The sequence below is a fragment of the Pongo pygmaeus genome, chromosome 4 (genome assembly GCF_028885625.2).
Source record: "Pongo pygmaeus isolate AG05252 chromosome 4, NHGRI_mPonPyg2-v2.0_pri, whole genome shotgun sequence".
Classification (NCBI taxonomy): Eukaryota; Metazoa; Chordata; class Mammalia; order Primates; family Hominidae; genus Pongo; species Pongo pygmaeus.
This window is the reverse complement of record NC_072377.2, coordinates 147816747-147830094: the sequence shown is the minus strand read 5'-3', so window position 1 is coordinate 147830094 and position 13348 is coordinate 147816747. Positions and strand designations below refer to the sequence as shown.

The 13348-nt window shown below is 36.6% G+C and overlaps 1 protein-coding gene across 2 annotated transcripts in view; it reads left to right on the top strand.

Moving 5' to 3' along the window:
* NR3C1 (nuclear receptor subfamily 3 group C member 1) overlaps nt 1-13348 on the top strand; it is a 121078-nt gene that overhangs the window by 89133 nt on the left and 18597 nt on the right. For both annotated transcript variants that reach the window (XM_054487712.2, XM_054487706.2), the window contains exons 3-5: nt 137-253; nt 9359-9637; nt 11303-11447. In XM_054487712.2, the coding sequence (XP_054343687.1) occupies nt 137-253; nt 9359-9637; nt 11303-11447 (541 nt within the window). The remainder of the gene's footprint in view (nt 1-136; nt 254-9358; nt 9638-11302; nt 11448-13348) is intronic.

Here is a 13348-nt window from a genome sequence, read left to right as displayed (position 1 = left end):
CAAGAACATTCCCTCAAGGCAATACCTGTGGGTGCCTTGGTTATATTCCACCGGAAACAAAAACAGACAGAGGCTCTGCATATAAAATATATTTGAAGACCTGTGAAACTTTAATAGTGCCTTTTATTCCATATAGGACAGCACAATTACCTATGTGCTGGAAGGAATGATTGCATCATCGATAAAATTCGAAGAAAAAACTGCCCAGCATGCCGCTATCGAAAATGTCTTCAGGCTGGAATGAACCTGGAAGGTAATGTAAATATCTGAAAGCAATTGTTTGTCTCTGTAGCTTATAAAAATTTATCATTTTACTTTGAAGATATGAGTAAGCAGATGTAACAGTGTAGTCAGTTCAGTATATGTATGCTTGACTAGCATAATGTTACTGCCCAATAAAAATGGGAAATTTTTTTCATGAATATGTCATATTGTTTGTTTATCCACCAGTTCTTCTTACACACACTGAATTCAGTACAGCCAGACTATATACAAAGAAAGGAAATTATGTAATAATGAAACTTACACAACATGCAGCAACTTTATTATTCTTACTCCTTTTTTCAGCCTCAGAACTATTCCCTAGGGTTGGAAATGTTTCTGTATCATACATATTTACATGTCCGTTTTTCTGTTTGCCTTTTAAAAGCACACCTTTTACTTGGAGATCTGTGTTTTATGACAGATCTTCAAGGGAGGGGTGGGGAAAAAAAAAAAAAACCTCAAGGAAGAACTAGATGGGTTTTGTTTTGGTTTTCAAGCAAAGAAGAAACCTGGGCCGGGCGCAGTGGCTCATGCCTGTAATCCCAGCACTTTGGGAGACCGAGGCAGGCGGATCACGAGGTCAAGAGATCGAGATCATCCTGGCTAACATGGTGAAACCCTGTCTCTACTAAAAACACAAAAATTAGCTGAGCGTGGTGGTGTCACCTGTAGTCCCAGCTACTCAGGAGGCTGAGGCAGGAGAATCGCTTGAACCCGGGAGGCAGAGGTTGCAGTGAGCCGAGATCACACCACTGCACTCCAGTTTGGCGACAGAGCAAGACTCCGTCTTGAAAAAAAAAAAAAAAAAAGAAAGAAACCTGAAACTAGTTATAAGTTAGAGTTTCATATCCCTGTTTATATAACAAGTTGTATAATTAACACTGATCTCAGCATTAAAAAATTTTCCTGTGAAAAAAGTTTGGAATTCTGCTGTGGTTGAAATTGCAAGTTCTGTGAAGGTGGTGGTGATCTAATAACACATATGCTTAGTATTTATTGTGAAATTAGCACTTTTATTCAGCAAATATGCACCAACAAGGCAGTCACTAGGTATAAAATGAATAAAATAGTGCCTGTATTCAAGTAGTTTATCTGGTAGTTAGGTTGCAGAGTCAGTCACAGAATAGCATGGCACACCATAGAGGGCATAGGGCCGCAGGAACAAGAGGAAGGTCACCTAATTCTGTCTTGGAAGTCAAGGAAGAAGTAACATTGAATTTGAAATCTATAAGCTGAGTAGGAATTAGATAGATGAAAAATAAGGGCAGAGACATGATCAGATTTGTATTTTACAAAGACTAATCTTACATGGAGAGACCAATTAAATGAATATGGCAGTCCTCCAGATAAGAGATGGCAGTACTGAGAGAGAATGGAAACCGTGTGGTTCCTTTTATGATTATGATGATGATTATTATTTTAGAGACAGAGTCTAACTCTTGTCACCCAGGCTGGAGTGCAGTGGCATGAACATGGCTCACTGTGGCCTTGAACTCCTAGACTCAAGCCATCTTCCCACCCGATAGGGCTACAGATGTACACTACCATGCCCAGCTGATTTTTTTTTAATTTTTGTTTTAATTTTTTGTAGAGACAAAGGGGTCTTGCTATGTTTCCCAGGCTGGGGTCTAACTCCTGGCCTTAAGTGATCCTCCCAACGTGGCCTCCCAAAGTGCTGGGATTACGGGTGTGAGCCACTGCAACTGACCTATGTGGTTCTTTTGATAGGAGAGACTAATTGTTGGTGCTATCTAGCACACACTGTGTGTATACATCTTGTTAAATAGAAAATAGGTTTATGGGTATGACTATGAAGAGTGTAATTCCCCAAACCACATACACAACTCTATCTACGTTTGACCAGGCTATTTAAACTTAACTGCAGAGTGTCAGCATGTTAAACATTGATTTACATAAAATGATAGCTGCCCACTTTCTTGTAAATGTTATAAAAACTGCAGAGATTAACTAAAAAATGCACACAGAAGTTTGCTTTCAGTTCCACAAGGGTAGTTTATTTTTGTTATAAAAACAGTATTCCCCACTTTCTTAGATACCAGATCTCTGCCCAGATTTTACCCAGTTTCATCTTGCTGCTCTCTAATCTCCTATGTATGTAATATACTTTGACCATTTAAATATGTATTAAGACACTTGAGTTTTTAGTGCCCTTTGGTTTATTTTCTCCGGTCCCAATTATCTCTAATCTTCATTTTTTCATTTTACCTGTTTTATATTTTGAAATAGGTTTTGAATGAAGCTCAAAGGACAAACCCAAATAAAATTCTGTTGTATCTCTAATATATTGTGGTTGCTTACCCAGTAACATTTTTAGGTGCTTTTCTGAATACATACAAAGTTTAAGATCTTTGGAGCTTTAAGTATATAATGTTTTTCTGGGCAATTTCTCTGTATCCAAACTATGAGGGACTTCTTTCATCAAAAGAAAAAAGATATATCAACTACAAAGTAATGATTTTGATGGACTAGGCTGCGAAATTTGTCCGTTTTTTCCTCCCTCTTACAGTTTAATAGCAATTGCAGTGCCCTTTGGCCTTACTGCACTAGAAGATGACCCCAGGCAGTGACTGACATCTGATTTTTCTATTAATTATACCATCACTGCCATTCCCAGTTGAATCTTTTGTTGGACATCAGAAATTTTTCTTACATGAATAAAATTTAAGCATACGGTTGGGCACGGTGGCTCACGCCTGTAATCCCAGCACTTTGGGAGGCCGAGGCAGGCGGATCACGAGGTCAGGAGATCGAGACCATCCTGGCTAACACGGTGAAACCCCGTCTCTACTAAAAATACAAAAAATTAACCGGGCGTGGTGGCGGGCGCCTGTAGTCCCAGCTACTCGGGAAGCTGAGGCAGGAGAATGACATCAGCCCGGGAGGTGGAGCTTGCAGTGAGCCAAGATTGCGCCACTGCACTCCAGCCTGGGCGACAGAGCGAGACTCCATCTCAAAAAAAAAAAAAAAAGAAAAAAATTTTAAGCATACAATTTAGGCTGCAGTTTCTCAAAATATTGTATTAAAAATAACCAATTATATGCTTTTATAGTCAGTATAACGTATCCAGTTAGTGTAGAAATTGGCATTTGTTAAAAACTACTACATGTTAGTCTTTGATATACGTTCTTCTACTTTTTGGACCCTCATTATTAAAAACACCTTTGAATAGGGCCATGATTTACTTTATATCCATTTTTATACTACATAGTGGAAGAAAATTCTAATTTGTTATTTCCTACTATGATATGTACTGTGTGGCATATATCATTAGTTGATCCCATTCTACTTGTAGATGAATTGAAAGAAAGGCTTAAAAAAGTTCTTAGGGTTTGTGTGTGTGGTTTTACTGTAAAAGTATCATTTTTGTATTGAACTAACCCCAGTATACATAAAATCTTTATTTGGCCTGGTATGTACGTATGCCAGGAATCTTTGGCAGACCCTAACACTTACAATACAGATGAGCCATGTGTTTCACACTTGTTTTTTTTACAACCTTCAGAAATATTCTCTTGTTCATCAGAGTGCTTCCCCTAAGCCAAGCAGTTTCGATGATAGCTCCAGAATAACTTTGCCCAAGTCTCTCCATAAATGTAACTTAGGACTGCAAGTGGTGTATTTTTATACTCTTGCCCCATACCAAGTAACTCTCAAGATTTATTTTAAGGGAGTGGCCTTCACTGCTTAAAGTGCCTAGCATTTAAGAACAGATAAGATTTTTAATGGTGATCCTAAATTTTTTTTTTAACTTGCTTGTTTTTCTCTTGAAACTAAATGTTTTTATTCACTTCATTTTAAGATATATTGTAATCAGTCCAAAGTATGGCTTTATTTTTAGTATAAACAGTCAAATGAAACTTAACAGTCTTATGGCATTATCAGATTTATTACCAAATATTATTGAAACTAATTTTTTTTTAAGTTCAAAAACCCAATCTAGTTGTTTCTCTCTTATTTTCAACTTTTATTTTAGATTCTAAGGGTACATGTACAAGTTTGTTACTAAGATACATTGTGTGATGCTGGTGTTTGGAGTATGATTGCAACTTTCATCCAGGAAGTAAGCACAGTACCTAACAGGTGCTTTTTAACCTGTGCCTCCCCCCTCTTGTATTTCCCAGTGTCTGTTCCCATCTTTATGTCTACATGTACTCAATGTTTAGCTTCCACTTATAAATGAGAACACGGTATTTGGTTTTCTGCATTAGTTCATGTAGGATACTGGCCGCCTGCTACATCCATGTTGCTGCAAAGGACGTGATTTCATTCTTTTTGTGGCTACATAGTATTCCATGGCATATAAATACCACATTTTCTTTATCCAGTCCACTGTTGATGGGCACCTGGGTTGGTTCCATGTCTTTGCTATTGCAAACCGTGCTGCAGTGAACATATGGGTATATGTGTCTTTTTGATAGAATGATTTATTTTTCTTTGGGTATATGCCCAGCAATAGGATTGCTAGTTTGAATGGTAGTTAAACTCTTAAATTCTTTGAAAAATCTCCAAACTTCTTTCCACAGTGGTGTCATTGTGGTTTTGACTTGCATTTCTCTGATGATTAACAGTCAGCATTTTTTCATATGTTTGTTGGCCACACGTATGTCTTTTTCTGAGAAGTGTCTGTTCATGTCCTTTGCCCATTTTTAATGGGGTTGTTTTTGCTTGTTAATTTAAGTTCCATTTAAACTCTGGATATTAGGGCTTTGTCAGATGCATAGTTTGCAAATATTTTTTCCCATTCTGTAGATTGTGATAGTTTCTCTAGATTTGCAGAAACTCTTTAGTTTAGTTAGGTCCCATTGTCAATGTTTGTTTTTGTTGCAGTTGCTTTTGGGGATTAGTCGTAAATTCTTTCCCAAGGCCAATGTCGAGAAGGTTATTTCCTAGGTTTTCTTCTAGGATTTTCATAGTTTGAGGTCTTACATTTACATCTTTAATCCACCTTATTAATTTTTGTATGGCAGTAGGTAGGGGTCCAGTTTCATTCTTCTGCATATGGATAGCCAGTTATCCCAGCACCATTAATGGAATAGGGAGTCTTTTCCCTATGGCTTATTTTTATCAACTTTGTGTAGATTAGATGGCTGTAGGTGTGTGTCTTTATTTCTGGACTCTATTCTGTACCATTGTGTGTGGGTTTTTTTTACCAGTACCATGCTGTTTCGGTTACTGTAGCCTGTAGTATAGTTTGATTTGGGGTAATGTGATGTTGCCAACTTTGTTCTTTTTGCTTAGGATTGCTTTGGCTATTTGGGGCATTTTTTGGTTCCATAGGAATTTTAGAATGCTTTTTGCTAATTCTGTGAAAAATGACATTGTAGTTTCATAGGAATAGTGTTGAATCTATAAATTGCTTTGGGTAGTATGACTATTTTAACTATACTGATTCTACCAGTCCATGAGCATGGGATGTTATTCCATTTGTGTCATCTTTGATTTCTTTCAGCAGTGTTTTCTAGTTCTCCTTGTAAAAATTTTAAACTAACTTAGATGCATTCCTAGGTATTTTACTCTTTTTGTGACCGTTATAAATGGGATTGCATTCTTGATTTGGCTCTCAGCTTGAACATTACTGGTGTATAGAAATGCTATTGATTTTTGTACATTGATTTAAATCCTGAACCTTTACCAAAGTTGTTTATCAGCTCCAGGAGCCTTTTGACAGAGTCTTCAGGGTTTTCTAGGTATAGAATCATAAGTGAAAAGAGATCGTTTGATTATTTCTTTTCCTATTTGGAGGCCTTTTATTTCTTTCTCTTACCTGATTGTTCTGACTAGGATTTCTAGTACTATGTTAAATTGGAATGGTGACATTGGGCATCCTTGTCTTACTGCATTAAGGGGAATGCTTCCAACTTTTGCCCATTTGGTATGATGTTGGTTGTAGGTTTGTCATACAGGGCTCTTTATTACTTTGAGGTATGTTCCTTCAATACCTAGTTTGGTGAAGGTTTTTATCATGAAGAGATGTTGGATTTTATCACAACTTTTTCTGCATCTATTGAGATGATCGTATTTTTTTTGTTATGTGGTGAATCACATTTATTGATTTGCGTATGTTGAACAAGTCTTGCATCCCAGAAATAAAGCCTACTTGATTGTGGTGAATTAACTTTTTGATGTGCAGCTGGATTCAGTTTGCTAGTGTTTTGTTGAAGATTTTTGTATCTGTGTTCATCAGGGATATTGGCCTGTAGTTTTGTTGTTGTTGTTGTGTCTCTACCAGGTTTTGGTATTACAATGATGTTTCCCTTGTAGAATAAGCTAGGGATGAGGCCCTCTTTCTAGATTGCTTTTTTAGAATAGTTTTAGTAGGATTAGTACCAGCTCTTCTTTGTACATCTGGTAGAATTTGGCTGTGAATCCATCTGGTCAAGGGCTTTTTTTAGTTGGTGGGTTTTTTATTATTGATTCAATTTCAGAAATCGTTATTGGTCTGTTCAGAATTTCAGTTTCTTCCTGGTTCAGTCTAGGCAGGTTGTGTGTTTCCATTTCCACATACATACTTATTACTCCAAATAATGGCTTTATATATACAGGGATCAGCTGAAAACAAAAATGATACTTTCATAGTAAACTCTACCCTCCCCCCCCGCCCCCACATACACGCATAAACCCTAAGATTTTTTAAAGCCTTTGTTCCAATTTATCCATTTCCTCTAGATCGTCTATTTTGTGTGCATAGAGGTGCTTGTAATAGTGTGAAGATCATTTTCATTTCTGTGGAATCTCTTGTAATGTCATCTTTTACATTTTTTATTGTGCTTATTTGGGTCTTCACTCTTTTTTTCCTTTGTTAATCTTGCTAGTGGTCTATCAATCTTGTTTATCCTTTCAAGTAACCAACTTTTATAAACTAGGTTTTAAGCTAATTAAGATTTCTCTACTTTTATTAAGAAAGAAGTAGTGTTACCACAGACTCATGAACACTTCTGTGGAGCTCCTATATTGACTGCTAATCAACTATATGCTCCAATGGGTCAGGAATTTATATAGAGTAAAGTTGTATTAACTAAGTTGCTTTAAAATAGTGATTGTTTAACTAAATGATTCAGTTCAGTTAACTCCTTCCTGAAGATATTTTGAAAAATTAATTAGTATTATTTCTTGCTCTAGTCAGTACAGCACAATTGGGTTCACTTGTACTTTCTGAGCTGTATTGAAAAACATCAGTTTTCTCATTTAGAACTATATATAAGTAGTCAGAAATTAATTACAAACTGAGTCATAGAAAATGTTTTTTTTTAATCCTCCAGCTTTTTACTCTTTCTTCCTTGTGCTAATGTGGAGTAAAGAAATATGCATTCTAAACCATTTACAGTTACGACTAATTGAGGCTGTCAAAGTACTGTTTCAGTGTATTGATTTGGCACATGTGTGTTCTCTTTTACATTGTCAACAAAGTACATTTTATGATTTTGGATCAAGATTTCACTGGGATACTTCTGGTTGTTTAAAGAGTTTATGTATTGGTGTCCTTCCTTTTTAAAATTTTATCACTCCTCTATTAAGTTGCGATATCCAAATTTAAAATATTCTAAAAACATGTTCTCCTGCAAGTTGAGGTAATGATAGTTGTTATATGGTACTTACTATAATATATGCCAGGAACTATTCTAAGCATTTTACATATTTAATTCTCACAACAACCCTATAAGGTAGGGACTAATATTATCCTCATTTTACAGAAGGGGAAATGAAGAGTCAGGCAGTAGCTTGCACAGATACCCAGCTACAACATGGCAGAACCAGGACTTAAATCCAAATATGCTGATTTCAGGTTTCTGCTTTTTAGTCCTATATCATACTGTGCCTCCAAGAGAGCATGGTAAACTAATTAGAATAGTTCTATCATGATTCTGTTTCTGTTTTGAACTAAAAATTTTTGAATTTCTCAGTACCCCATTTAATATAGAACACAATAAGAATGGAACCATTTTATTCTAACATTGTACATTGAGATATCGTTCCCACCACCATATCTGTCCTCCACAGACTATGTGATGTGTCATTTTAAGGACAGAGGATCTAAAAATGATTTTTAAAGGTGATTTACATTTACTCTTCCCTTTGCAAAATGGTTTGCACCCCTAATAATTTAGACAGGTACATTTCTTCCTGATATAAATTACATTTTTTGCCTTTCCTTGGAATTCTGAGTACTTTCCCTCTGAGGGAACAATGTAATTCTTATTTAGTCACTAAAATAACTTCAGGAGTATGAATAAGTCTACCAAAAAGTCTACAGCATCCATGTTGTAGTTTGATTAGATGGTTCCATACCAAGTCAAGGTAAAAGATAATTTATATATAATACGAGAATGGCTGCTTTAGGTTTGTAGAGTAATCAATATAAATCTTCCTTATAAAAGGGAAATTTCCCACTTATAATTTATGTGAAGTAATGTAAAGTTTTTCATTTCATCTTCCCAAATGTTTTTAGTCCCAAGCAGTATTTATGTTAGTACCTATGTAAAAGTGAAAAGTGAATTTTTCTACTGGTAGAACTAATACTATTTTTAGCATGTAATCTGCTGTCATCTTCCTATCTTTATAAGTGGCTTTGAACAAGTGAAAATAGTGTAATTCTTTTCATTATATATACTACCATGATTTAGATTATCTTAAACCACAGTTTGTAATCCGTTATTCCAAGCTTAGATTTTTTTTCAGTTTATAGTAAAGAGTAATTTGCCTTATATAACCAATGAAATTGTTGCATTTAGAGTGAAAGTGAGACAAAAAAAAATTTATAGAAGAATTTACAAAAGTTATTTACTCAGATTGTTTTAACATACCGTTATAATACTTTGTATAAGGAATAACTGTAATGAAGTTTCTGGCCTATTTGTAAGGCAAAATTAATTGGGAATAGGTTCCTCTGGATCTTTTGCTTTCAGAAAAAAAAAATGTTTTTTCTCCTTTTCCATGTCACTTTATCATAATTGCTAAATAAAATATTTCTCCCATCTTAATAGTTTTAGAAAGTAAAAATACTTCTTGAATAAACTATGTAGCACAGACCTTCCCATTACAGTTCATTTCTATGTATTTTTTAAAATACCCACAGCTCGAAAAACAAAGAAAAAAATAAAAGGAATTCAGCAGGCCACTACAGGAGTCTCACAAGAAACCCCTGAAAATCCTGCTAACAAAACAATAGTTCCTGCAACGTTACCACAACTCACCCCTACCCTGGTGTCACTGTTGGAGGTTATTGAACCTGAAGTGTTATATGCAGGATATGATAGCTCTGTTCCAGACTCAACTTGGAGGATCATGACCACGCTCAACATGTTAGGAGGGCGGCAAGTGATTGCAGCAGTGAAATGGGCAAAGGCGATACCAGGTAAGATGCAAAAGATGAAAGAGCAACTATATAAACCTTTGTGTTTTCTTCAGCAAAAACACTTTGGCTTTTATATCATCGTGAGCCCATGGCTTATCTTGTTTCTCTTACTCAGTTCTGGGGACTATGAAGGGGAGAGTCAGGTGAATACAGGTGATAGGGAGTTTATAATAAAACATTTACATTACTCCCTGCTTTTCAAATCATTATGCACAGGATGGTAATTTCACATAGGATGATGTAATATCAGAACTCGAGTTACAAGACTCACTCAAAACTCCTTTTACACTGAAGTTTGGGGAAATAAAACGTTTTTAGTTAATTCCATTTGTTTTCCTTCATTGTGCCACTTTTAAAAATCAGGTTGTTTTTAAGATTGGTAAACATCAAGTATGTTGATTGTCAAAATTTGTACTAAAGTAGAATGATTTTAACCCTTCACTAAATGAAATGCTACACATTGAATGTAATTTTAAAGATAATTTTAAATAAAAGTTACCCTATTGGAATTTGGTGTGGAACAGCAGAGGTCAATGTTAGTGTCAGCTCTGACTTTAAAGACAGAGGGAATTGACAAGCCTGTGTTCACGCAGATAGTTAGGGAGAGAGCAAGAAAGGAATCTGACCTCCTGTCATCCTTGTTTTATTAAGGGGGAAAGAGGTGTGACTAGCAGGGCAAATGTTTTACTTAACTCATTGATTAATACCGCAAGCCAAGATTCTTTTCTGTTTTTTAAAGTTGATACATAATAGTTGTACATATTTACTGTACATATTTATATTTAGGGGGTACATGTAATAATTTAATAAAAGCATACAACGTGTAAGGATCAAATCAGAGTAACTGGGATAGCCAACACCTCAAACATTTGTTTGGGGAACATTCCAAATCTTCTCTTTCAGCTATTTTGAAATATAAAGTAAATTATTGTTAACTATAGTCATCCTGTTGTGCTACTGAACACTAAAACTTATTTCTTCTAACTGTATTTTTGCACCCGTCAACCAATCCCGCTTCATCCCCGTCACCACTGTCTTTCCCGGTCACTGGTAACCGCCAAGTCAAGAATTTTGGCTATTTTACTATTTAGTTCATGTTTACTTAAGCAGACAAAGGTGACAAAACTGGCTACTTTTTTTTTTTTTTACATTAAAAGCTATTAAAAAGCACAGAGGGGGCTGGGTGCGATGGCTCACGCCTGTAATCCCAGCACTTTGGGAAGCCCAGGTGGGTGGATCACTTGAGGTCAGGAGTTCGAGACCACCCTGGCCAGCATAGCAAAACCCCATCTCTACTAAAAATACAAAAATTAGCCGGGCATGGTGGTATGAACCTGTATTCCCAGCTACTTTGGAGGCTGGCACTGAGAATCGCTTGAACCCGGGAGGCAGAGGTTGCAGTGAGCTGAGATGGCACCATTGCACTGCAGCCTGGGCGACAGAGCAAGACTTTGTCTCAATAAATAAAAAAAAAGCAGAGGGTTTGTGAGTCTTAAAGTGTCAGATAACAGAAGAAAACTGTGTCTACCTAGTATTTAATTTCCTTTTTCTGTTAGGGGTCCCCTTGTTTTGACAGGGCTAATTGATCTCATTGCTCTTTGGCAATTCCCACAGAGATGATCTTCTTAAGAGTGTTGCCTCATACCTTTATTTCTCTTAATTCAGGTTTCAGGAACTTACACCTGGATGACCAAATGACCCTACTGCAGTACTCCTGGATGTTTCTTATGGCATTTGCTCTGGGGTGGAGATCATATAGACAATCAAGTGCAAACCTGCTGTGTTTTGCTCCTGATCTGATTATTAATGAGTAAGTTGTATGTGAGTCATTTTCCCTGTATTCATAGGGTATCTTTAACCAGCTGATGTTTTCCTGATTGACTGCTATTGTGATAATTCAGGACTGAAACAATCCTACTAGGTATCTAGGATCTAGGCAAACTGGAAATAGAGTTATGAGTGCTTGGGGCAGGACAAGTGTAATGTACATGTGCAAATGTACATGTGGCATTATTACTGTCCCAGGACATGTTTGAGGATATTTAACAGCATATCTGAGGTTAGTAAAGTCTGTCACAAGCAACAAGAAATCTTACTGGGATATTATTTACATAACCCTATTCCAGAAAGAAAAAGGAGCATGATAAAACTCATGTGGATTCAGTGGGGACAATTGTAGATGAGGATATCTAGGCTGATGGGGTGGGACATATGGACCCAGACACAAGAGGTATCTCTTTGCATGGCAAGGCTCACCCAGTGTCTATGGTTTAAGAATATGGGAACAAATTTGTTTTGTTTAACTGAGAGAAGACCAAGCCTTTAAGATTTTATAAATCAGCTATTCTCTTATCCTCTAGGCTTATTACTGTGTCTGTGAAATACTTCAGGTGTCTATTTCCCCTTACCTCATTGTAGTTGTTTCCTCACTCGTTTTTTCCCTCCACTGTAACGTTCATCATGTTGGCTAATGTTTGCTTCCTCAAGCACAGTCTGACTGTATCACATATCTCCCCAGTACACAGATTGTCTTCAGTATCTTCCCACTGACCCTCCAGTACATATTCTGCATGATTTCAGGCTTCCCAGAATCTGACCTCACTTCCTCTCCCATTGTTTTCCTTCACACACTCTTCATTCCCATCCATTCTTTCTAGCATACTCTTAGACTCTTGATGTTCACATCACCAGATACACAGCAGAGAAGTCACATCCTAGTTATTCTCACTTTCTACCTTGTGTTACTACTTTTCGTACCCCTAGCTTATTGCTGTTAGTACATTGTAAACAAGGAGTTCACACACACATACCCCTGGTCTAAGAAGAATAAAAAATGAAGATTTCTGTTTGTATAGAAAACAGAAGTCACCTTGACTGTTATTGCCAAAAAGAGGACTGTTGAATGTTCAGAAAGAGTACTGCATCACAATGTAACAAGATTAGGTAGTTGGATCCAATTTTAAATTAACTGGTAAATATATTTAGTTTCTGGGGAAACTGAAGACGTTATTACTCATCAGAATCCTACCATGCTGTTTAAAAAATACCATGTTGGCAGTATTTGTTTTTTAGTCACTTTTTAATATGTAATTTGAAGGCATTTAAGTGGAATTAAAAGCATAAACAGATTTGTATGAAACACCAACTTATCCTTCTGGTTTATAAAACTAACCTAATTTAGGGTTCTTATTATTAGGGCATTCAGATTTAGCTTTAAGCAGTCACAGCAAAATCTAATCATGCCACATACATTCCTTACATAAAGTGGGATTTATAATTTTTTTTCCTCAACAGATTTACATTAGTTTCATTTTCATTAAGGGATATATGTACTTCCTATTCTTGTGTTCTCATGCTGCTGCATACAAGATGGGCAGTCCTCCACCTTTTTCTTTTCTTTTTTTTGAGACGAGTCTTACTCTGTCACCCAGGCTCAAGTGTAGTGGTGTGATCTTGGCTCATGGCAACCTCTGCCTCCCGGGTTCAAGTGATTCTCTGCCTCAGCCTCCTGAATAGCTGGGATTACAGGTGCACTCCACCACACTTGGCTAATTTTTTGTATTTTTAGTAGAGATGGTGTTTTGCCATATTGGCCAGGCTGGTCTTGAACTCCTGACCTCAAGTGATCCACCCACTTTGGCCTCCCAGAGTGCTGGGATTACAGGTGTGAGCCACCGCACCCAGCCCTCCACCCTTTTTTCTTAGCCCACT